The following is a 24,105-nucleotide window of genomic DNA, read 5'->3' as shown; positions in this document are numbered from 1 at the left end:
TTTTCTTTCCTTCAGGCCTGGGAAGAGCCCCCAAAGCACACATTTATCACTTTGAGAAGAGAAGCCGAGGGCTCGGAATATCATCTTGCAGCCCCAAAAGGCTTGGAGTTCATTCAGGTGGTAGGAGCGTGGTGGACCGCTGGCCAGGAGGAGACAGGCACGGCCACCACACGAGAAAGCCACGCTGGGCCCGCTGGGGAGGGCTCCACCACACTCAGGGGGCCTGCAGCCCGCAGTGCAACAGCGACTGACAAGAGCGTCCTAGAGCTTGGAAGAAGGCACACGGTTCCTTCACAAATGCTTCACCACAGGTGGCTTGTGGCTGGACAATGGGTGGTGTGAAGATGGAGGGGGCAGCCCCGTTGGCCATGCCAGTCTGTCAAACAACTCCAAGGCTCACCCCATCAGACATGAATGGAGCTTCTCCTCACAAGTGGGAATACGACTGTGGAGACCCCATGGAAGAGCATTTAGGCATGGAGGCTCGTTCATTCAATGTCATCTGCTCCAAGAAAAAAGCTCTTCTAAGTTACGGATTGCCATGGGTCAGTCCTGCTCTGAGGCTTTCAGGAGCCATGTCTGGACAGCACTTGAACTATTCATTACTCTAATCAGGGCTAAGCTTTTGAACTGGGAGGCGAGCAGCTGTCTGAAAGCCACATGCATTGGTCTGGGGTGAACAGGAGGGAACTATCTTCTGCTTCTCAGCTGGTGAGAGGAAAACAGAATGGCGATGCTAATCAGCACAAGGAAAACCTGAGAAAGACCCTTCAAACATGCTTTCTGTGCAGCATCTAGAGATGCGTTCCTGGGACCAGCAGTCAGAGCTGGCTACCCCTCCACGTCGTCATCTCATGTCATCCAGAGGCCAAGAGGTCTGCAAGAGAAGGCTGGGGCAGCACCCAGGCTCAGAGAGTGCCTCGGGCTCTTGGGCAAGTAACAAGAAGGGTACTCCGTTTCTCGGGGCCCGGGGGCATGTGCTGTGTACTCACACTTCCTGAGATGTCCGTCTGGGAGCTCACGTCCAGGTACTGTTTCGGCAGTGGGAAACCTGAACTCTCCAGAGAGCTGCTGCTGGACCACAGGTCGGAGTGGGAGCCTCTGTCGGTGCGGAAGCCGTCCTTCAGCATGGCGAGGCTCTGGAGCAGGGAGGGCAGGCTTAGCAACACCCCCTCCATGGAGGGTGCTCTGGGTCTGTCACTCTCTAGGAATCTACTAGGGGCCCTGACACCCCACTTCTCCTGTAAAGAGCTACCAGTGGGTGGGTATCAACTAGGTGCCGGGCCCTTTGCAGGGGAGAAACCACTGTGGACAATGGCTTTGGAGCTGCACAGCCTGAGTCAGGATCCACTGCTCTGCCACTTCCTAGCTGTGTGCTCTGACCTTGTTGATTAACCTCTCTGTGCCTCAGTTTCTTTTCCTGCAAAATGGGTCCTATCTCACAGGGCTATCATATTGACTATCATATTGTTTAGATAAGATGACCAGTGTAAAGTGCTGGTTTGGTCAATACTTAATAACTGTCTGTTTTACCATGATCTTATTTAATCCTGACTGCAATCTTACAAGGAATAACCTGTGATTATCCCCATTTGGGGCTTCCCCGGTAGTGGCTCAGTGGTAAAGAATCTCCTGCAGTGCAGGAGCCTCAGGGAACCCGGGTTTGATTCCTGGGTTAGGAAGAATCCCTGGAGATGGGCAGGGCAACCCATTCAAGTATTCTTGCTTTACAGAATCCCATGAACATAGGAACCTGATGGGCTACAGTCTGTAGGGTTGCAAAGACTTGGACACGACTGAAGTGACTGAGCAGGCATGTGTGCACCCCCATTTTATCCATGAGGGAGCTGTTATGTGGAGAAGCTGGCAACTGACAGAGCCAGGATTTGGTCCTGGTCTATCTGACTTAAGGCTTGGCACACTTAACTGCTAAGCATGAATGGAACATGCCTCACTGTCCACTAATGCCTGGTTTCAGTGTTTTCGCTGGGCTGCGGTCCTGGTAGGAGCTTTGAAATTATTCTGTTTGTCACAGAGTGTAAAGCTTCCCTCATCAAGTCATGGGCTTCTGAGTTAGGTGTTGATGGGGTTGAATCTTGGCTCTAGTGCCTACTCTCTGATCTGTGCAGTCTTTTGCTGTATGCTGGGGATAACCCAGCACTGATATAAGGGGAAAGTGAGGCATGGTGTGGGCCAAGTGCTTGGCACAACTGCCTGGCAGAGTACATCACAGCCATCACCATTAGTCAGTTCCCAGCACAGAGTCGGAACATGCAATGAAACGCTTACAAGGATGCTACATCTTGATGCCAAGGTTAGTGATGCTGAAGCCAGCTCCCACCATTTGGTTCTGTAAACCAGACAGCTAGAGCTGGTGGCCAGGATGTGACCTTTAATCTTGACCAGAGGGCTTCTGTTCTGGCTCTGCCACTGCCACTGGCTGTGTGACTTTAGCCAAGTCACTTCATGCCTCTGAACCTCCATTCTCTTCTCTGAACTCAGGGATCTGGCAACACATGGAAATAGCCCACCTGAGTCCTGCCTGGCACAGAAAGGTGCTCGGGAGAAACTGGGATGGGGCTCCCGTCACTGGGAGGTCTTGTACCTTAATGAGGTCTTGCTTCTCCTTTTCTCCACAGGTGATGGCCTTTTTGATGGCTTTTGTTTCTCTCAGAACAGCCTGAGCTTCATCCAGTTTGTAGCTGCCCTGAGCATCTGACATCTTCTTATCGATTCTAGGAGACAGTCAAGGGGAAAGGTCAGACAAAAAGAAGGTGATGGATGGGGTCCCACCAGGGAAAAAACACAGACCACAGTGCTTTAGTCCTGAAAGAAGTCTCCTTTCTGTCCCTTCTTCCTCAGGTCCTGCCTATTGGATAAAGCACAGAAGGTCCCTGTCAAATTACAAATGTCAGTGTTAGGCTGCAGAAGCAACACCGTTCTTGAAGTCAACTCTTAGTGGAAGCCTTCCCTGATCATCTCCGGGGTCTCCAGGCTGGGCTAGATGTTCTCATAACATATCTTGTAGAGCTGTGACACTCCACTCGGTACGTTGTGTTATAATTAATAATTTATGCGGTAGTGTCATCTGATAAGCTTGAATATGTTTGAGTAGTTTTATTATATAGCACAGAGCCACACTTTTTTTTTTAATGTGATCTTCTTTTCCAAATATTTATATATTTGGCCGAACTGGGTCTTAGTTGAGGCGTGTGGGATCTAGTTCCCCGACCAGAGATAGAACCCAGGTCCCTGCACTGGGAGTGTGAAGTCTTAGCCATTGGACCACCAGGGAAGTCCCTTTTTTTCCCCTTTTAACATTATTTTATTTTACTGAATGAAAGTCTTTCAATTCTATAGTGCTTTACAATTTTCAAAAGGGTTCACTCACACACATGATTTCCTACAATCCCATAATAATGCCTTTTTGCCCTCTACCCCTATACTGTCCCGTCCCCCTTCCCTCTCTCCACTGGCAACCACAGTTTGTTCGCTATACCTGTGAATCTGCTTCTTTCTTGTTACGCTCCAAGTTTGCTGTATGCTTTAGATTTCACATATAAGTGATATCATACAGCATTTGCCTTCCTCCGTTGGACTTATTTCACTAGCATAATGCCAAGTCCATCAGTATCATTGCAAATGGCAAAATCTTATTCTTCTCTATGACTAATATTCCACTGTATAGATGTACCACATCTTCCTTATCATTTATCTGTCGATGGATACTTAGATGGCTTCCATATCTTAGTAATGGTAAACACTGTTGCTATGAACATTGGGGTGTGTGTATCTTTTTCAATTAGTGATTTTCAGATATATATCCAGGAGAGGAACTACTACTAGGTCATGTGGTAGCTCTATTTTTAGTTTTTGGAGAAATCTTCATACTGTTCTGCATCGTGGCTACACCAGTTTACATTCCCACCAACAGTGTACAAGGATTCCCCTTTTTGCACATCCTCACAAACATTTGTGTTCTTTCTGATGATGATCACTCTGACTGGTGTGCGGTGATACTTTTACATTTCCCTGAAGATTAGCGATGTTGAGCATCTTTTCGTGTTCCTTAACTCAGGTCTCTCAACCTCAGGATTCTTGGGGCGGGATCATTCTTCGTTGTCGGGGCTGTCCTGTGCATTATAGGATGCTCAGGAGCACCCCTGGTGCCTGCCCACTAGATGCTAGCAGCATCTGGACCTTGAGTTGTGACAACCAAAAAAATGTCTCCATATTTTACCTAATGTCCCTTGGATGGGAGGAGCAAAATCACCGCTGGTGAGAAGCATAGCCTTTAACAAGCATTTGTTGGGCTTCTCTGGTGGCTCAGTGGTAAAGAATCCATCTGCCAGTGCAGGAGACGTGGGTCCGATCTCTGGTCTGGGAAGATCCCACATGCCATGGAGCCACTAAGCCCATGTGCCACAACTACTGAGCCTGTGTTCTAGAGTCCAGGAGCTGCAACGATTGGAGCCCGTGCACCCCAGAGCCTGTGCTCCGCAACAAGAGAAGCCACTGCAACGAGAAGCCTGTGCCCTGCAACTGGAACGTAGCCCCTGCTTGCCACAAAAAGGGAAAGGTCAGTGAAGCAGCAAAGACCCAACACAGCCAAAAGTAAATAAATAAGTAAACTATTCTTAAAAGTATAATAATAATTAAAAAAAGCATTTGTTGAAGTTAATGGCCACACAAAGGAAAGGTTAGAAGGATGAAGAAACCCCTTGCTAGCACTTAGTAGCATGACCTTGGGCATGGCCCTCATGCACAGGGAGCCTCAGCTTCCTCCTCTGAAAAAAACCTGGATAATGCCATATGCCTCGCCCATGTTCACCAAGCTGTGAGCCATGTTAAGAGGGATAAGGCTGGAACATGAGGTGGGGAGCTAGGAAGTATGAGACAAATGTGAGGGGTTATAATACTTTCAGACTGGGGAGTCTGCCGGCTCATCCAGGCCCTACACACAGGTTCATTTTGATGGAGGAAGATGGAGGTGAAGAGGCACGAGGCCATTTTCTGAAGGTCAAATGAATCCTATTGGTAGGGGGCCCAGCCCTCTTGGAGAAGGAGAGCTGTGCTGTGGACAAGGCTCTGAGCACAGAGAGAAATTTTAACTGCTTCACACTTTCATCAAAAGCCCGGGCGGAGGTTTCAGTGCCCAGTGAAGAAAAGGAAGTTTTGTAGTCTGAGGGAACACCACAAACCCATTATTTCAGGATGAGATACCACTGCGAGGCATGCTTTTCTGGCCTTCTAGAGGCTGAAGTGTCCTGGGCTAAAAATAACCTGAGTGGGGAATCACAGGTTCTCATCCTAGCCTCCTTGTCTGCAATCAGGGAGGGGTAAGGAGACTTGTCTCATGGCCCCATCCCTTCAGCCTCCTCTTCGGAGGAAGACAAAGCCCCAGTTATGTCTCCCCACTAAAAATAGCCTGTCTATGCCTTTCGAGGACTTGGGCCTGGGTGAGCCTGCCAGGTCAGCTCAGATCGAGTTTGAAAACTTCGTCTACAGGGAGCTTTCCCAGCAGAGGCCTGACCAACATGCTTGGTGGAGAGAAGGCTCCCCCTAGAGCTGAATGTCCTGGGGCCAGAGGTGGCCCTGTCCCAAATGGAAAGGGGGTCAGGGGAAATGCTGTATTGTCTGAACCTGGCTGGGGGCTCTGGGCAGGGGGCTGTGCCCAGCTGTCCCCTGCCAACCGGGTGAGGGTGGCTTTGAATCCTCAGCAGGAAGAGACAGAAGTGGTCTGTCTTCAGGGCCTCGGGCGCCTCACATGGCTTCTACCTGACTGCTCTCAGGGGCTTTAGCAACCCAGGCTCTGGAATTTGGCTCCAGAGAGGAACTCGGACTCTCAGGGACTGGGGAGTGGGGGGAGCGGAACAAAGGGTTACCATTATGTACTCAGTGAATGAATCCTTTTTTTTTTAAAGGGAAAGAAAAGTTGCGTGGTTGGTGGGAAGGAGAGGGTGTGTGTGTGCTGGGAGGGGTGGGGAGCGGGAGACGTGTGTTTTAGGATTTCCAAATTACACGGCTGTCCTTCTCTAAGCTCTTGAGACAGTCACACCCGGCAGCCACAGAGAAGCAGGGCAAAGGCTCTGGTGGTAGCCAGCTCCTCTGGGTCTTGTCCAGCCAACTCTCACTGGGCAGGGTGGCTCTGGGGACCAGCAGAGAGATGCTGTCTTGTCCACCACCCCCAGGGTTGGTATGCCTAGTCTTCCTTATTTACAAGGGTTCAAGGCAGTTGACAGGGCCAAACCCCTGGCTTTGGTCCTGATTTTTCTTTTCAGTCTTTTCTGAGAGGTCTGCTTCCATCCTCAGCAACCTTTCTTTCTTTTAAAATTGGGTTTTCTGACCATGTGTGTGTGTGCTAAGTCACTTCAGTCATGTCTGACTCTGTGACACTATGAATTGTAGCCCACCAGGCTCCTCTGGCCATGGGATTCTCCAGGTGAGAATCCTGGAGTGGGTTGCCATGCCCTCCTCCAGGGGATCTTCCTGACCCAGGGACTGAATCCATGTCCCTTGTGTCTCCTGCATTGGCAGGTGGGTTCTTTACCACTAATGCCACCTGGGAAACCCCTTGCTGACCACGAACCAAATGAGTTTTAGCTTCCTCCAGGTTCCACAAAGACAGGATGCTAAGAAGTGACTGGACAGTTCCCCAGTGGACACTGAATGGCAGTCCCTTGGGAGAGGGAAAGGGGCCTGATGTTTTCGGGGTCTGAGGGGTTTATCTGGGATGATGCCAGGAAGGCAGGTATAAGGACATGAGTTTCAAAACCCAAGAGTCCCAGGTCTAGCTCTGACACTCTCGAGGTCGGGGCTATTGGCAGCCCCATCAAGTACCCTGGCCTATAAAGGGAAGCAGAATAAAAGCTGCTCGAGTAGAGACGATGGAAGGAGGTGACTGGTGCCCAAGGCGAAGGCACAGTTCATGTGAGTTCCTTCCCAAGTCCAAACAGCCAACTATCTAGAGGTCACCACCCCCTTCAGCTCACCAGGTTTTCCCTACGTGCCAGGTACGGTCATGCGCTTGACACGGATTTTCCAATTCAATGTTTACAATATCCTATTTTTCAGATAAAGAAACAGAAGCTCAAGGGGATGAAGCAAAACACTTTTTCATGTTCCCTGGGAACTAAGATTTGAACCCAGGCCATCCGGCCCTGGCAGCGACATTCCTAACCCTCTCTGCCAAGGTGCGCATTAGAGCAGAAACCTTCCTCCACAGGGAACACGGGGGCGGCTTCCGGCCCGGGAACCCTGAGAGGCCTTATCTGGGCCTGATATCAAAGGGGTGGGGGTGGGCAGGCTGAGGGAGGGGGAGAAAAGGAGTCTTGTCTTTGGGGTTTCAGCGTCAGCTTACCAAGCAACAAGAATGATCAATGCTGCTACAGGGTGACAGAGTGGTAAAACAGGTTTGTGGTGGCTCAGAGAATAATGGCAAGTGTTTTAACCAGAAGTTCCAGAGCACCTAGGAGTTGGGGGAGGGGAGTGGTGGTGGTGGGGAACGTGGCGGGGCAGACATTGGAGGAAGGGGGGAGGGGAGGAAGGAAGAGGAAGGGGGAGGACCTCTGCTCTGAGAGTGAGTAGCCCTTAAACTATGTGCTCAGAACCTGCGCCACTACCTTGGAAGACTCATGAAGCCATTTGCTTTACAGGAATTTTCTGAACTCACATTCCTGCCCCTGGCTGCCCTTGGCACTGCTGGAGACTACCAAGGAGCATAAAGTGCAGCCCCTTGTCCTGATGAGACTAGAAACTGGCTTGAGAGGCAGGACCGGCATATGTATAGATACACACCTAAACAATATATATCTATATAAACACAAAGCCATAACACATAACACAAAAAGGCACTCTAGGCAATCTACAACATAGAGCCATGTTTCCTTATATCCTGGCGGCCCACCTGGACAATCGGGGTCTGAAGAGTGGGGCGTGTGAACAGGAATCCACCAGCCCCACTGGTCAACTCCCCTCGAGAGTTGGACCATAAAGAAAGCTGAGTGCCGAAGGACAGATGCTTTTGAACTGTGGTGTTGGAGAAGACTCTTGAGAGTCCCTTGGACTGCAAGGAGATCCAACCAGTCCATCCTAAACACTCAGATCCAACCAGTCCTGAGTGTTCATTGGAAGGACTGATGTTGAAGCTGAAACTCCAATACTTTGGCCACCTGATGCAAAGAGCTGACTCATTTGAAAAGGCCTTGATGCTGTGAAAGATGGAGGATAAAAGGAGAAGGGGACGACAGAGGATGAGATGGTTGGAGGGCATCACCGACTCAATGGACATGAGTTTGAGTAAACTCTGGGGGTTTGTGATGGACAGGGAGGCCTGGTGTGCTGTAGTCCATGGGGTCGCAGAGTCAGACACGACTGAGTGACTCAACTGAACTGAACAACTCCCCTCGATTCATAGGACTTGGAGATAAACACCCAAAGGCTTGGGGCTGTGGCCAAGAGTAGTGAGGTGGTTTGAGGTCTGGAGAATGAGGAGAAGGTACAGTCAGGGAGAGTGAGACAGCAGTGTCTAGAGAAGATGCTGTCTGTGTACAGGTGACCTCACTGGGAATCTAAGCAGATAGTCCTTAGAACAGAGACATCTACTGACCGTCCTCTTTGGAGCTTCCAGGAGGGCTATGAGGCACCTCTGTAATGACTGTCCCATGAGCTCATCACACGTACTGAACATGACTCAAGGCACAAGTCTCAGTGATATGAGTGGTTTAATAACAACAATAAGCTGACACTCAGGAACATGGACTAGGTGCTTCAGTTTCTCCATCTATACAAAGGAATCAGCTAAAAGCACATTCCTTACAGAGTTGTCATGAGGGGTCACCCAGACAGAAACACTGGAAGTGCTCCCTGGCATGGACTACCTGCTTAATAAATCTCTGCTAGTATAATCATAAAAGTGACAAGGAGCACGTCTTCTCTGAGGAAACAAGAGAGCTGCATGTCCGTGGCTGCACGTCAGCTTCTAAAAGTGAAAACTACATTTGGTCAAAGTTCTGGAAATCTCTTCAGCCACCTGCAAAGTACAGTGTGCACGGCATGGAGCCCACTCTTCTAGAAATCCGTTTGCTGGGGAAGGGCTCCTTGTTTCTTCTGGCAGCGTACAAGCCAGGGTCATTGTTCACTTTGGGGGACCATGGAAAGAGCTGGTTTTGTCCATGTGCGTATCAGATTCTCCCCCATCTACAGGAGGGGAGGAGTGAGGTGCCCAGATATGCCTAGCGATACTCATTTCTGTGGCTGGCAAAACTCAACTGAATGGAACAGACTTTAATGACTTCTGGAATTCAGAGGACCGTGAGAACCTGAATCGGAAATGAGTTCCCTTTTCTCTTCCTAAACCTCAAGCTTGGAGAATGGGCTTCAGTAGAATAGAACTGGAACTGAACGATTAGAAAGCCTTGTTTCAAGGAGGGTGGAACGAGGATGAAGGAGAGGGGGACAGAGAGGATGGGAGGAGAGCACAGATGAGGGTAACCCCATACCCTGCACCACGACGCGGACTTACTTCTTCAGTGTCTGAAAGCCGCGCTCTTTGAACTGTAGCTCCTGTTGCAGGTGAACCATCTCTCTCTTCAGCTTGTTAACCTGGATGGCAGAAGACCACACGGAGAGTCAGAGGTGGATATTAACCCAGAGCCCCCAGCTGCCCCTGCATAATGACTCAGGTCAACATCCCCTGGGCACCCCTCACTGATGTTGCTGGGGTCGGCCTCCCAGTCCGGTGGTCCTGTAGGTCATTCTTAGCCAGCCCTTGCTCTGCAGAAACAGGAAGTCTACAGGACCCGGCTGACCTGGGCTAGAGTCTGGCCTTCCCCCTGACTAGCTGGCTGGCCTCTCTCATGCCTGGCTGGCTTCTCTCAAGCCATGTCATTGCCTCTGTGAGCCTCCCCTTCCTGTTTCTAACAGATGAAGATAATGGCAATTTCCTGGGCTGGGCATTACTTAAAGCAGGTACTGGATTCGCTAGTGTAGTGCAGGGAGGCGAGAGGCAACGTAGTAACTTAATATGGCCAGGGAGCCAGCTTCAGCCTGCAGAAATGCTTTGGCTTGCAGTCTTACTAAATTTTTAAAAATTAGTTGCTGATGGGCATCCCTGGTGGCTCAGTGGTAAAGTATCCACCTGCCAAAGCCAGGAGACACACGGAACAACGAAGCCCGTATACCACAACTATCGAGCCTGTGCTCTTGAGCCTGGGAAGTACAACTACTGAGCCCTCGTGCCACAGTAACCGAAGCCCATTTGCCCTAGAGCCCATGCCCTGCAACAAGAGCAGCCCCCACAATTGAGAAGCCCGTGCACCATCACTGAAGTGTAGCCCTATTCGCTGTGACTACAGGGAAGCCCACGCAGACCAGCACAGCCAAAAATAAATAAATAAAAAAATTTAAAAATTAGTTGCTAATAATTAAATATTGAGCTGTTTCGTATACTAGGCCTAGATACACAGTTCTTTTATGAAAATACTTGAAGATGTGTCAATGCGGAGCCCATGTTCCAGCATGGGCACAAGAGCACAGAGCTAAAATCCCACTATCCTTTAGACAAGAATACCCTTCTAGGCTACACAGTCCCTGCTGCCTCATCTCCAGCAGCTTCTCCCCTTTCACATTTTCTCACAGGCATCTGAATTTGTAGTAAACCCATGTTCACAGCACTGACTTCACCTTGAGCAGGTCATTTAAGTGCTGGTCTTCAGTCAGTCTCCACATCAGTAAAGGGGGAATAAAACTATCTGTCCCCTAAGGTAATCAGGAAGTAATTAAATACGATAATGCAGAACAAGCAGTGGCTAGGAAGAGAGCACCTTCCATGAAGAAATTTGGGGTAAGCCTGAGTCCACTGTGACCTTGAGCAAGTTACTTAATCCTGCCAAGCCTCTGTCGGCTCATCTTTAAAGTGCAGATGGTGACAGTGGCTACTTCACAGGGCTATCGCGAGGGCATGAGGTATTACTCATGGAGCATTTAGCACTACGCCTGGTTAGAGTGATTGCCTGTGAAAGGGTAGCTGCTATCAGGAAAACGAGGGCTACTACAACTCCTGCTGTTGTTACATAGGGTCTTGTTAGTCAGCACCAGCTGCCACTGCCTGGCTGAAGCATCTACTCTGGTCTTGTGGGTAGGCTAGTAGCCCAGAGCTGCCTCAGGGACCCCCATCAACAGCATAAGCAGAGAGGACCTACCCGGGATTTTGCTGTGGCAATTTCAGCTTTCAGAATCTCAGGGTCATACTTAGAGCTGGATGACGAGCCAGAGACCACTGCAAAAAGAGAAAAAGGAATTCTGTAGATGAAACATATTTTGGTCAAGTTGGCTTATTTGGCCATCTAGATAAACCCAGAAAGGAATGACTATTAGCGAACAACCTAAATGCCCAACAAAGGGGAATTTGTTAAATAAATAGGGTATACGTATAAAATGAGGACTGTACAACGTAAGTGATTTAAAACGATGGTGTGGGGACTTCCTTGGTAGTCCACTTGGTGAAGACTCTGCACTTCCATTGCAGGGGGTGCAGTTTTGAAGAAGATTCTGCATGCTATGCGCATGGCAAAAAACAACCAAATAAACGATGGTGTAGAAGGATACTAAATATTTAGGAGATGCCCAAAACTTACTGTTAAATAAAAAATAGTAATTTACGAAAAACTACAAAGAAAGAATAAGTTTGAAAATATACAGAGGTCACACACACACACACACACACACATATGTGGAAGGAGACAAGAAAGATTATATTTAGAGATTTGGATGCTGAATAAAATTAATTTTCATCTTTGTATTTTTCTATCTTTTCTACAACTTCTAACACAAACATAATTTTCTAATCAGAAGTTGTATACCTCAGAGATATTGTGGGTTTGGTTCCAGACTCCCATAATAAAGGGATTATCAAAACAACAAAAATTTTTTTGTTTCCCAGTGCCTATAAAAGCTTTGTTTACAGTATTGCAATCTATGAAATGTGCAATAGCATTATGCCTTAAAAAATGTACATACTTTAATTAAAAAAAAATACTTTATTGCTACAGAAAGCTAACCATCATCTCACAACGCCAGGTTGCCACAAACCTTCAATTTGTAAAATCCACAATCTCTGTGAAGTGCAATAAAACGAGGTATGCCTGCAGCTGTAATCTTAGTGCATTTTAAAAATAGAATTTCTTTGTGTCTTGATAAAGGATTTTAAGGCTTACAAAAATGGACACAGAGTGATCCATCTAAAAGGAAGGAAAATGAAATAAACGTACAGCGAGAGTGAGGAAGCCAGTGGCGTGAAGCTGGGCTCACTGCATGCCATGAGGTCCCATTTCTGACCCGCCGCTGCCACAGACCTGGCTCTGAGCTTCCTACCTGCTGATCTGAAGAGGAAAATGGGCCCTGTGTACGATTCATGGTGTCTTTAAATACAACCCCACTGTTCAGGAAAAGGGACAGGCACTGTTCAGGAAAAGGCCAGAGAGGCCAGAGAAGCGTTCTCCTGAGTCCTTAATCTTATGGTCTGAGCAATTTTATCACCTCCGCTTTCTGTTTAACATCACTTGCTGGCACCTGGATTTTTCTGAGGCTAAAGAGGCTTATTTGGAGATTGTGGGCAATTTTCCATGTATGGAGGTAGAAGGAACAATCATGAAGGGGCTGCTGCTCTGCTCTGTGGACCTGGTTTAAATACTGGAGTGGACCTTTTGATTTGCTGCCATTGTTTAGTTGCTAAATCATGTCCTACTCTTTTGTGGCCCCATTGACTGTAGCCTGCCAGGCTCCTCTGTCTACAGGATTTCCTAGGCAAGGATATTGGAGTGGGTTGCCATTCCCTTCTCCAGCGGATCTTCCCGGAACCAGGATTGAACCTGTGGAAGATTCTTTACTATCTGAACCACCAGGGGGGACCTTTTGATTATGCTTGTGCAGTGTGTGTGCTCAGTCGCATCCAACTCTTCGTGACCGCATGGACTGAAGCCCACCAGATGTCTCTGTCTGTGGGATTTCCCAGGCAAGAACACTGGAGTGGGTTGCCATTTCATTCTCCAGGGGATCTTCCTGACCCAGGGAACAAAACCACACCTCTTGCATCTCCTGCATTGGCAGGTGGATTCTTTACCACTCTACCACTGGGGAAACCCCCGATTATGCTTTAGGAAAGTTAAAATGGAACACTGGGGAGTCTGGGAAATAAAATTGTTCCGCGTAGAAACTGACAAGATGTCCCGCACCATGGGCAGCATTTCACCTCTGCTGAGTTTGGAATGATGGTGATGGTGACTAAGGCTGGGCTTTCTCAGAAGAGATGAGTAGCAGGAACACCTGGATAGGAAGGACCTTACAGCCCTTGTTTTGAGCATGGAACAGGGATACGTGTTTTGTTTCTAGTTTGAAGCTTTCACTTCCTGTGCTCTAACTCCTTCAACTCTGCTGGAACTGGGAGTTTCAGAGGAGAGACCTGGTTGGATACAAAGTTGGAAGCACTGACTTAGGCAACTGCCCAGATAGGCACTTCCGGACAAAATTTTAAGGTCATTGACTATCTTTGTTACCCACAGATGGTTAGTGAAAACATGGAGAAAAGATGAGAGTCATCAGTGAGGAAATAAGATACACCGAAAAAGAAGTGTGCCTGTTCTGTGAGCACCCGATCCTGCAAGTACCCTGTTCACCCATGCTGCTGGGCTTGGCCTTCACTGGGGGAAGTGTTAAGGGGAGCGTGGTAGCAGCCTGGGAGAGCCCATGAAACATGGCAAGTCCTGACCCTAGCAAGGAGAGGGTGGCTGTGGGGACCATTGCTGTCAGGGCAGATTGTGGAAGGCAGGAGTTCTTCCATGGGAACACTCAGAAACCCTCAAGGGAGAACCCAAGAAGGATGAGACTCTGCCAACGGGGCCACCAGGGGCTGGAATCATCACCCTCTCTGAAGAATCACTGTGACATGTACTGTTTCTGTCCAAAGCTGCAGAAATAGGATGTGGCTTGTTATTTTTTAAGCAATCTTTTTGTTGAAGTAAAAAAGTACATATAGGAATGGAAAAGCACACAAATCGTATGTGTGCAGCTTGGTGGACTTTCACAAAAGAAACACACTCAACTGACCAGCACTCCCAAGAAACAGGTCATGAACTTCCTTTCTGTATCCAGGTCCCCTCAGTGACTCACAACAAAATAATCTCATATTCAAACAGGACCGTATAGATTGCCTTTAAGATGACATCTTTTTCTAGTTTTTAATTTTTTAGTTTTTATTCAAGTTATGTATGAACACTCTAACAGTCTATATAAAATTCCACATATTTTATACACCCCAGATTTGCTATTAAAAAAGAGCATTTCCCAATTCGCTAATCTTACTAGCAAAAAAGGAACCATTTCAATGGGTTCAGCCAGTTTCTTGGGCATCCGACCCTGTGTGTCTGATGATATGCAAGCATCACTGTTTCTTGATTTTTTTTTTTTTTTTTCTGTTTTAGGCATCATGTATTCATTTCTCTCTGGAGGATGGAGTGTTAGACTCACTCCCTTTCCCAACCGCTACCCCACACAGGGCACCCCCTCTCAGCTCCTCATCTTCCTTACAGATAACTCTGGCCAGAGACACCTTCAATGTTTGTATTACTCTTACTCTGTAAACGCTATTCAGGACCAAGGCATGTAGCCAACTTTGCTTACTTTTTCTTTCCAGCACATTTTTGGGGTTGTTTTTCTTAAAGTTAATAATTATCATTTCTAGGTGTGCTTACTCTCCACACATTTATCACTGAGCAACCTCACACTTGGCCAGTTATCTAAGTCTCCTCTCCCTGAGTTCCCTTCTTGGGCTCTGCCTCGCTGGGTGTGTGTCTGTATTCTCCCTGCATGGCTGGCATCCTGGGACTCCCCCCACCCTCACCCCCACTGCCTCCGTCTCTCCTCCTTCCTAAATTCCATGTCTTCCCCCTGTGACTACCTCCTCATTTTGGTAGAATATCACTTCCAGACACTTCCTGAGAAAGGAAGCATGAAGGAAGTAACACTTTTGGAAAATGTGCGTGTAGAGTCAGACGTGACTTAGCAACTGAACAACAGCAATAACATCCATGATTTAAAGGTAGTTTTGCTGGATATAGAATTCTGGGGTAGAAGTTATTTTCCTTAAATGTTTGAAGGCATTGCTCCATTGTCTTTTAGATTTCCAGTGTTACTACTGAGAAGCCAGGAGCTATTCTGAGTCCTGATCATTTTTGTGTGACCTAGTTTTTCCTCTCTGAAAGCTTTTAGAATCTCGAATCGTTCCCCGTGTTTGAAGTGGCACAATGATATGTCTTTGGTGCGAGTTAACTTTTATCCTCTGTGTTGGGTGCTCACTGAGCGCTTTCAATCTCCTCTATCAGTTCTGGGAAATTTTCTAAATTATGTCACTGATGCTTCTCTGTTTCTTCTGCTCTATCTGGAGCTTTCATTACTCGGATAGAGTTCTTAGCCTGATGCTATTTTTCCATCTCATTGTATTTTTGTTCTGCTTTTTAGAAAACTTCCTCAGTTTTACCTTCCAGGCTTCCTGTGGGTTTTTCATTTCTACTCCCGTAGTTCAATTTCCAAAGGCTCTTTTGTGCTCTCTGAACGCTCCTATTTATAAAATGCAGCATCCTGTTTCACTTTCACAGTTGTGAGCTTTGCTCCATGTTTTCTTCTCCACACACACTCTCCATTTCCTACAAGGCCTCCCCGCGGCCAGGTGTTTGTTTCATCTCTACTGTTCATGTAAGAGGCTTCCCGTAGATGTCCAGAAACTCAGCCGTCTGCTCACACTTAAACCGGGGACCCAAAAAGCTGGCTGGAGCAGAGTTTGTTGGAGATGGGTTACACGATTCACTGTGGGTTGTGTGGTATATGTGATTTATCTGGACTGTTTCATCCAAGAATCCTTGCTGTCGGTGTTTTTACATCTTTTCTATTTTTAATGTTACTGATGTACTTATTTGTGGCTGTGCTGGGTCTTTGCTGCTGTGTGGGCTTTTCTCTGGCTGCGGCAAGCAGGGGCTACTCTCTGGTTGTGGTGCTCGGGCTTTTCATTGCGGTGGTTTCTCTTGCTGCGGAACAGACTCTAGGGCTCGCGGGCTTCTCTAGTGGTGGCACACGGGTTTAGCTGCTCCCCGCCATGTGGGATCTTCCCGGACCAGGAGTTGAACCCATGTCCTCTGCATTGGCAGGTAGATCCTGAGCCACTGGGCCACTAGGGAAATCTCATCTTTTCTGTTTATATCTCTTTTCTCTGAAAAAAAGAGACTCAGATTCCCCAGATTCTTCTACTGTCCAGCCTGGCAGGCAATAGCCTGGTACTCTTCTGGGAGTCAGGTGGTACATGCCGGCTGGGGTCTCAATCCTCAAGTTCATGTTCACTTGAATACCATGTTTTCAGTACGGTGCACCTCAGTTTTGAATTTGCCTGGTATCCTGTGGTCCAGAGACTCTGTTTTATTCTCTCGTAAAAATAAACCTCCTTTTTCATCAGTTTGGAGATAGGCACTGGCCTGGGTCTCACTGATTTGGGGAAGAGATCTGGTGGTCTGTGTCTCAGAAACTACTTTTCTCCGGTCTTCTTTGAGGGCCTCCTAACTTCATTCCCATTCCACAGAGACAGCCACTGCCTCCAATTCCTGACGCTTTTGCACATGCTCCAGGTAGACCAGAGGCCTGTTTTTTCTCACTGTCAGCCCAATTCCTCCTTTCTCTGGTCTGTCAAATAGGCTGCTATCTGTCCTTCCGCCTTTAAGTCTCCACATTTTACTGTTGCCTTTTCCTCCAAGTCTCCCTGTCCTTGTGCATGTATGCCTTAAAAATCTCTTATCTGACATTTTCTTAGTTTCAAGAATGAGTGAAAGCACGTAGGTGGTTCAACTGGCATTTTTAGCAGCAAGGCGCCCAGTAACTGATTTTCCAAATGGGAAACCAAGGTCTGGAGGAGGAAGGAGCATGGTGAGGTCCCAAAGAACCCAGCTCTCCTGAGCTCTCATCTTTCAGAGGATGGAAGAACCCCAGTGTAGCCCTCAAACCTTAGAATTTGACTGGCTGACTTGGGTTAAATCAAGAGAATTGGTTTTGAAGTCAGATGCTTATGGGTATAAAAACTAGTTCTGCCACTTTTTAACAGTGTGACTTTGGGGAAGCTACTTTCCCTCTCCGGGCCTCAGTTTTCTTATCTGTAAAATGGGAACAACAGTATCTTGTAGGATTGTGTGTGTGTAGCAAGGTTATTTGATACAACATATGTACAGTGGCCAGCATATCACCCTGCAGAAATTCGATAGATGCATGTTAAATGAGAGTTCTCTTCTCATTCCCCATGGGGTGAGAGACTGTACCAGTGATGACAACAAAGCCTCCTTCCCCAAGGCAGAGCCCCACCTGTAGCCAAGCGCTACAGCAGCCAAGGCCAGGTGACAAAACTCTCACAAGCCCTGACAGGCCATCTGAGTTAGAGGGAGGCATGTGACCTCACCGGTCTATCAACATGCCAGAGAGTTTGACTTGGAAGGCAAACCTGGTTTGTCAAACCCTAAGAAAGTCATGAGGAGCCTTGGGTCATGCCTGTTTCACTAGGATGCTTGGGCTGAGGGATGCCCCCATCCCTTGCTGATTTATATCTTAGAACTAGTGATCTGAGATGATTCTCTTTTTTTTAAATTTTTAATTGGAGGATAATTGCTTTACAATGTTGTGTTAGTTTCTGCTGTACAACAATGTGAATCAGCTATAAGATACATATATCTCCTCTCTCTTGAGCCTCCCTCCCACCCCCATATCCCACCCCTCTAGGTCATCACAGGTCACAGGGCTGAGCTTCCCATGCTATACAGAAGCTTCCCACTAGCTATCTATTGATTTCTTCTTTAACATTCAAAATGATGGTGTCTTTGAACCTGATGGAGCACTCAGTAGTAGCACTGAAGTCATACGACAGGACTGCCTCAATTACTTTCTATAAGGAATTGTTTATTCTTACTGGTTCCAGGGATTGGTTTAAAATCTTGGTCATTTCAATGCCAATGAATTAATAATATCAAATAAATATTAATATTATCTATCGTGAGCTTAAGAATGTGATAACTAGTATTCCAAGTACAAATCCCGTAACACACCGGTGGAAGGTAACACTATTATTATGTCAGTTTTATACTTATTTTTGGCCACACCACACAGCATGTGGGATCTTAGTTTCCTAACCAGGGATCAAACTCCTGCCCTCTGCATTGGAAGCACAGAGTCTTAACCACAGGGAAGTCCCTGTCAATTTTACAGATGAAAAACTTCATGCAGAGAGAAGCAGCATCACTTGTACAAAGTTGAACAGCTAGGAAGTTGCATATCCTGGACTGGACCCCAGCAGTCCAGCCACAGAGTCCACATTCTCAAAAGATTATGTGATGTATTTCTTATCAGGAGAATATTTATTGAGCTTTTAATACATTCTAAGGGAATTGTGCTAAGTGGTTTACCTAGACCAGTGGTTTCTGGCTGGGGGCAACTTAGCCCACCCTGGGGCAGTGTCTACACTCATTTTTGGTTATCACAACTCGGGGTGGGAGATACTATAGGCAGAGACCAGGAATGCTGTTAAATATCCACAACACACAGGACAGCTCCCACTAAGAATGTGTCACTGCTGCCACTTGGCTCTTTTCCCCACCCTAAATTTTTATTTTGAAACCTTTGTATCTACTGGAAATTTGAAAGCATAATGTGATGAATATTGATAGATCCTTCACCTAGATCTACCAACTTTTAGCATTTCCCCACATCTGTTCTGTCTATCCCACCCACCACTCTTATTCTCTCAGTAGGATGCCTGCCTGGATCATAAAAGCCCTCAATAAATGATTATTGGGAAAAACCCATCCCACATCCAAAACCAGCAATGAGTCATTGATCTCACTTAGACTGACATCATAGTTTTTTCGTTTACCATACCCGCACCACCCCCCACCCCGCCGCCCCGGATTTTTTTGGAATTAAGTTGCAGACATGATGTCACATGAATGTCTTAGGAACAGGACATTCTCCTACACAGTTACAAAGTCATTATTATACTTAAGAAAATCTTCCAATTGCCTGAGAATATCTTTATGGCTGCTTTCCCCTCCATCCATGGTCTAGTCAAGGTGCAAACACTTCACTGGGTTTATGCCTCCTTAGACTTTTTTCATTTTGTAATCTAGAACATTGCCCCTCTTTCTGTTTTTTTTCACAGCACTATTTTTTGTAAGTGTGTTGGGTAATTATCTTGTAGGATACTGTGCAGTATGGATCTGTCTGGTTGTTTCTTCATGATTCGATTGAGAGTAAATCTTTTTTTGTCAAGAATCCTCGGTGATGTTTTTTTTATTGCATCACATCAGAAAGTATATAATGTCAGTTTGTCTCATTATTGGTGATGCTAATTTAACCCCTGTGTAAGGTGGCGGTGGCTGCAGCTCTTCAACATAAAAAATACATTTTACCCCCCAAAGATAGTAAGTTATTCAGGGTGTGATACTTGGGTTCCCTGTATACATCCTGACCTCCAAAATAGGAAGGTTTGTTTTTTTATACACTATGTCACTGTTTCAGACTACAGAAAGAAAAAAAATTATCTCTTTGAATCTGAATTTCACTAGGGATATTAATATCTCCCTCCAGAGCTCTGGTAAGAATAATGCCATGGACTTGGACTGAATTGTGTTCCCCAGAAATTCATATATTGAAGTCCTAACCCCTATTGTAATAGTATTTGGAGAAGGGGGCCTTTGGGAAGTAATTAGGGTTAGATGAGGTTATAGGGATGGGGCCCTTATGATGGGATTAGTGTCCTTATAAGAGACACCACAGAGCTTGTTGTTTTCTCTTCTCTCTCTGCCATGTGAAGACACAGTGAGAAGACAGGGAGAGGGTCCCACCAGAACTCAACTGTACTGACACCCTGATCTCAGGATTCCAGCCTCCACAACTGTGGGAAAATAAGTGTCTGTGGTTAAAGCCACCTGGTCTGTGGTAATTTGTTATGGCAGTCCCAGCTGATTAAGACAGATTAAGTGCTAAAACCCTCATGATGGTCTCTAGGACATTATTTGACCTAGAAACAGCTAATGAGTATAATGCAGTTCTTTTCTGTAATCTGAGATTCTGGGTTTTTCCCTGAGTTGCCAAGGAAAAGGGCAGGGCTGGGACACTGAGTAACCTACTCACTGTCCTCCTTCCAGACCAAATTTCTCAAAGTGGGGGCTTCACACAGGGGGAGTGTTTGATTACCCAGCCAAGGCATGGAAACCCTGACACCATCTTAAAGCTGGCCCCTTGGCCCAAACTGCAGATGTTGAGGGAGAGGATTGTGTTTGTAACTTATCACCTCTTACCAGCTGTAAGACCCTGGGTATGCTATCAGTCTTCTCTAAGCTGCAGATTTTTCATCTGTTACAGGAAGATATTAATTGTGCTTCCCCACAGAACTGTTATGAGAATTAAGTGAAATAACATATTCAGACCGTAGATGAGCATTTAGTAAGCACTCAGTAAACATAGAAAAGGATTAGCTATTAAAAATAGTGGCAGAAGACCAAAAAAAAAAAAACCCCAAAACATCAGAAAAGGTCAATGGGCTCTTTGAGAGCTATGGATCTGGTATTTCCCTACACTGAGAATGAAGGGACTGGGGTGCCTGTTCTCCTCCTGCAGACATGAGGGTGAACAAGGGAAACGGGAAATTTCCTCCACTAGGAAATACCAACAGATGTATAAGCAGATGTACTGTGATAGTGCTATGAACAAAATAAACAGCCATTACAGAGGCTAATGCTGGGGAAGGGCATCTGAGGATGGAGTTGTCAGAAGCAAGCCTCTCAGAGGAGATGACTGGAAGGGTGAGAAGGAGCCAGCTGTGCAAATGGATCAACAGAAAATCCTTCTAGGCAGGGGAGCAGCAACGACAGAAACCCCGAGGTAGAAAGGTGTAGGGCAGGCTAGGGAAGCAGAATGGGTGTGCTTAGTACATCTAGACCCTAGTGACTGGGAGCATCCGTGGAGGTGGGAGTGGCTGGCAGGAGTCTGATCACATGGGGCTGTGTATGGAAAGAGTGATGCAAAAAAATACATATAACATAACATTTACCAGTTTAACCATTTCAAAATATACATTTCAGAGGCCATATATACATTTACACTGTTGTGCAGCCATCAACACCATCCACCTCCAAAACGTCTTCATCTTTCCAAACTGAAACACTGTACATTAACCAAAAACTACCCCTGCTTCTCCCAGCCACTAAAGGGCTTCAAATAAGGAGATAGGTAAGTCAACTGGCATTGTGAGATGAAAAATGAATGAAAGGAAATGGAATGAAAATGGCAGATGAATCATAGCAAAGCACAAGCAGGAGCAGGAAAAGGGTGGTGGTTTGCGCAAGGAGTGGAGAGGAAAGAACACAGGTAGATCTGAGAAGCATCGAGAGGCAATACATGCAAGAGTCAGTGTGGCCATTTCCTCTTCCTTGAGGTCATGTTGGTGGGGGTACTGGTGGTGGGAGGTACTCACAGCTGACCTGGGAGCCAAGCTTGTGCTCCCAGACGGCATGCAGCTGCTGATACTCCTGCTGTGCAAGCTCTAAGCGCTGCTGCTTCACCTGGTAGATTTCCTTTTGTGCACTCAGGGCCTCCTGGGCCACCACCAGGTAATCCTTCAGCATGTGCTCCTGCTCCCGCCGCCACTGTACCCGGGGATCCTCGATCTGAGTGGTTTCTGGAACAGACCCCAGAGATCCTAGATTAGCACCTCAAAAATGTCTGTTGAGTTGGTGGCCTGTAGAATCTACCAGACAACAAAAAGTGTAATAAATATAAAATTACAGTAAATGTAAATGGGTTAAACTTGCCTTTTGAATAGCAGAGACTCTTCATTTGGATTAAGCAAACAAACATACACAAAAAACCAGGATCAATTTCCAAACCTGCAGTTACTCAGAGAATAGCCAGAATGAACAGATGTGAATTCTACTGTAATACAGAGAGGTTCAATGATATTACAGATGCTTAAAGTCATTCATTTCGGTAAATAGTAAAGGAAAATAAAATAACTGATATTTCAAAAGATGTACAGAATACTGTGTCCACACAGTATGTAAATTAGAACAGCCTTCCTAAAGGGCTATCTGACAATGAAAATCAAGAGACTTAAAATGTTAATACCCTTCATCCAATAATTCCTCCCATAGTAATTTATTACAAAAAGTAATAAATTCAGGCAAAGATGCATTTGTATAAAATCATCTTCATCATAAACAAGCACTTATTTAATGTTTACTCTATGCCAAGCACTATTTCATTTACTTTGTATCTATTTACTCCTCTAATCCTCACATTAACTCTATAGAGAAAATTCTTTTATTACTCTGGTTAAACAAAAGAGAAAACTGAGACATAAAGAGGTTAAGTGACTTGCTCAAGGTCACACAAGAAATTACTGCTGAAATATGTATGCTATATTTACACAATACACTAAAACAGCCATTAAAAACCATGTCTTTGAAAAAAAAACCAGAAAGGTGTTTACGATAAAAAAAATGGGTGTAAGTACTGAGGTCTCAACAGAATTGGAGGCAATTTAGCAACTAAACAATAATAACAACTGGGTAGGAACTGCATAAATAATTTTGTATTTATCAAAATATATATGTACATTCTCAAATAGATTAGGAGGAAACAGCAAATTATCGACAGTAGATAATGTCTTGTTGGTAGGATGCTTTTTCTTCATTCTTTTTTATTTTTTAAATTATGTATCCAATAAAAATACACAGTGATAATTTAGAAAAAAGTAATAGGACAAAAAAATGGTTTTAAAAGGGTAGCTGGCAGCTGAGCAGATATGGAAGAGGTCAAAGCAATGTTAATGTCAAAGAATCAATGCCCATCGACTGCCAACTCCTCAGTCATCTCCCAGCTGGAAGGTGGGGTATGGGATGACAGACACACCAGAAATTATATAATCACAGCCATATGGTAAATTCAGCTTGCAGGTAAGTTTTGCTTAGCCCAAAGAACTTTAGTAATTTTGAATTGATTACTGGTATATAAAAATAAGGAGATTTTTTTAAAATTCATTTTTTATTTTTTTAAATTGGAACATTATTGTTTTATAATATTGTGTTAGTTTCTGCTGTACAACGAAGTAAATCAGGTTTTCAGTGTTAGTTGCTCAGTTGTGTCCAGCTCTTTTCAGATCAGGTATATGTATACACATAACCCCTCCCTCTTGAGCCTCCTGTCAGCCCCACCCCCACACCTCCAGGTCATCACAGAGCACGGAGCCGAGCTCCCTGCACTCATCAGCAGCGTCACACTAGCTGTCTGCTCTACACATGGTAGTGTACATATGTCAACGCCACTCTCTCAATTCATCCCGAGCTCTCCTTCCCCTCCTGCGTCCACAAGTCTTTCTCTACACCTTTGCCTCTTTCTGTCCTGCAAATAGGTTCATCATACCATTCTTCTAGATTAGCAAGGAGATTTATACATTAAAATCTTGATCTCTGGCTTTTCTGGATCATTCAGAAGATGTGGCTACCAGGGGTCCACAAGCTACCCTCTGCACTCATTTCTGCCGTGTGTCTGGCTCCTGGGGAACTGAGTTAGAGCCTCCACTCTCAGGCCCTTCACTCTCAGTCCTCCTGAACAGGCCCCAACAGCTTTTCCAGTGAAAGAAAGAAGAGACAGGGAGAATGATCACAGAGGTAGCAGGGCCACGTTCTCATGCCCGCCGGTGATCACTGGGTTACAATGGGCAGGTTGCTTAACCTCTCTGAATCTACTTTTCTGATTATTAAAGAGAATAAGGGGCCCCGCCTCACTGCTTACACCCAGGTAAAGTAAACATACGATGGTGAGAGTAAAGCCAAAGCTATTCACTGAGGCCAGTGTTTGAATTATCTGTGAATAGCTGTTCTTCAAGCTCACCTCCTCCCTTTTTCTGGAAAAGAAAACAAGGTGTGAAGATGGCCTGTCTGTCCTGAACTAATGACACTCAGAGGACATTCTCCCACGCCCAGCCCCTTCTATGCTCACTCTCCTTCCTTAACTTCCATCTCACCAGAG

At 46.0% G+C, this 24,105-nt stretch overlaps 1 protein-coding gene across 1 annotated transcript in view; it reads right to left on the bottom strand.

Annotated features, from left to right (window-relative positions):
- Positions 1 to 24,105, bottom strand: part of WWC1 (WW and C2 domain containing 1) — a 158,139-nt gene that overhangs the window by 49,770 nt on the left and 84,264 nt on the right. The window contains exons 3-7 of the mRNA XM_070793974.1: positions 21,551 to 21,754; positions 11,202 to 11,278; positions 9,524 to 9,603; positions 2,606 to 2,735; positions 993 to 1,139 (exon numbers count right to left, since the gene is read on the bottom strand). Of these exons, the coding sequence (XP_070650075.1) occupies positions 993 to 1,139; positions 2,606 to 2,735; positions 9,524 to 9,603; positions 11,202 to 11,278; positions 21,551 to 21,754 (638 nt within the window). The remainder of the gene's footprint in view (positions 1 to 992; positions 1,140 to 2,605; positions 2,736 to 9,523; positions 9,604 to 11,201; positions 11,279 to 21,550; positions 21,755 to 24,105) is intronic.

Source organism: Bos indicus, chromosome 7 (assembly GCF_029378745.1).
Source record: "Bos indicus isolate NIAB-ARS_2022 breed Sahiwal x Tharparkar chromosome 7, NIAB-ARS_B.indTharparkar_mat_pri_1.0, whole genome shotgun sequence".
In the NCBI taxonomy this organism is placed as follows: domain Eukaryota; kingdom Metazoa; phylum Chordata; class Mammalia; order Artiodactyla; family Bovidae; genus Bos; species Bos indicus.
Note: the sequence above shows the minus strand (reverse complement) of the source record. Positions and strands in the feature narration are given on the sequence as shown.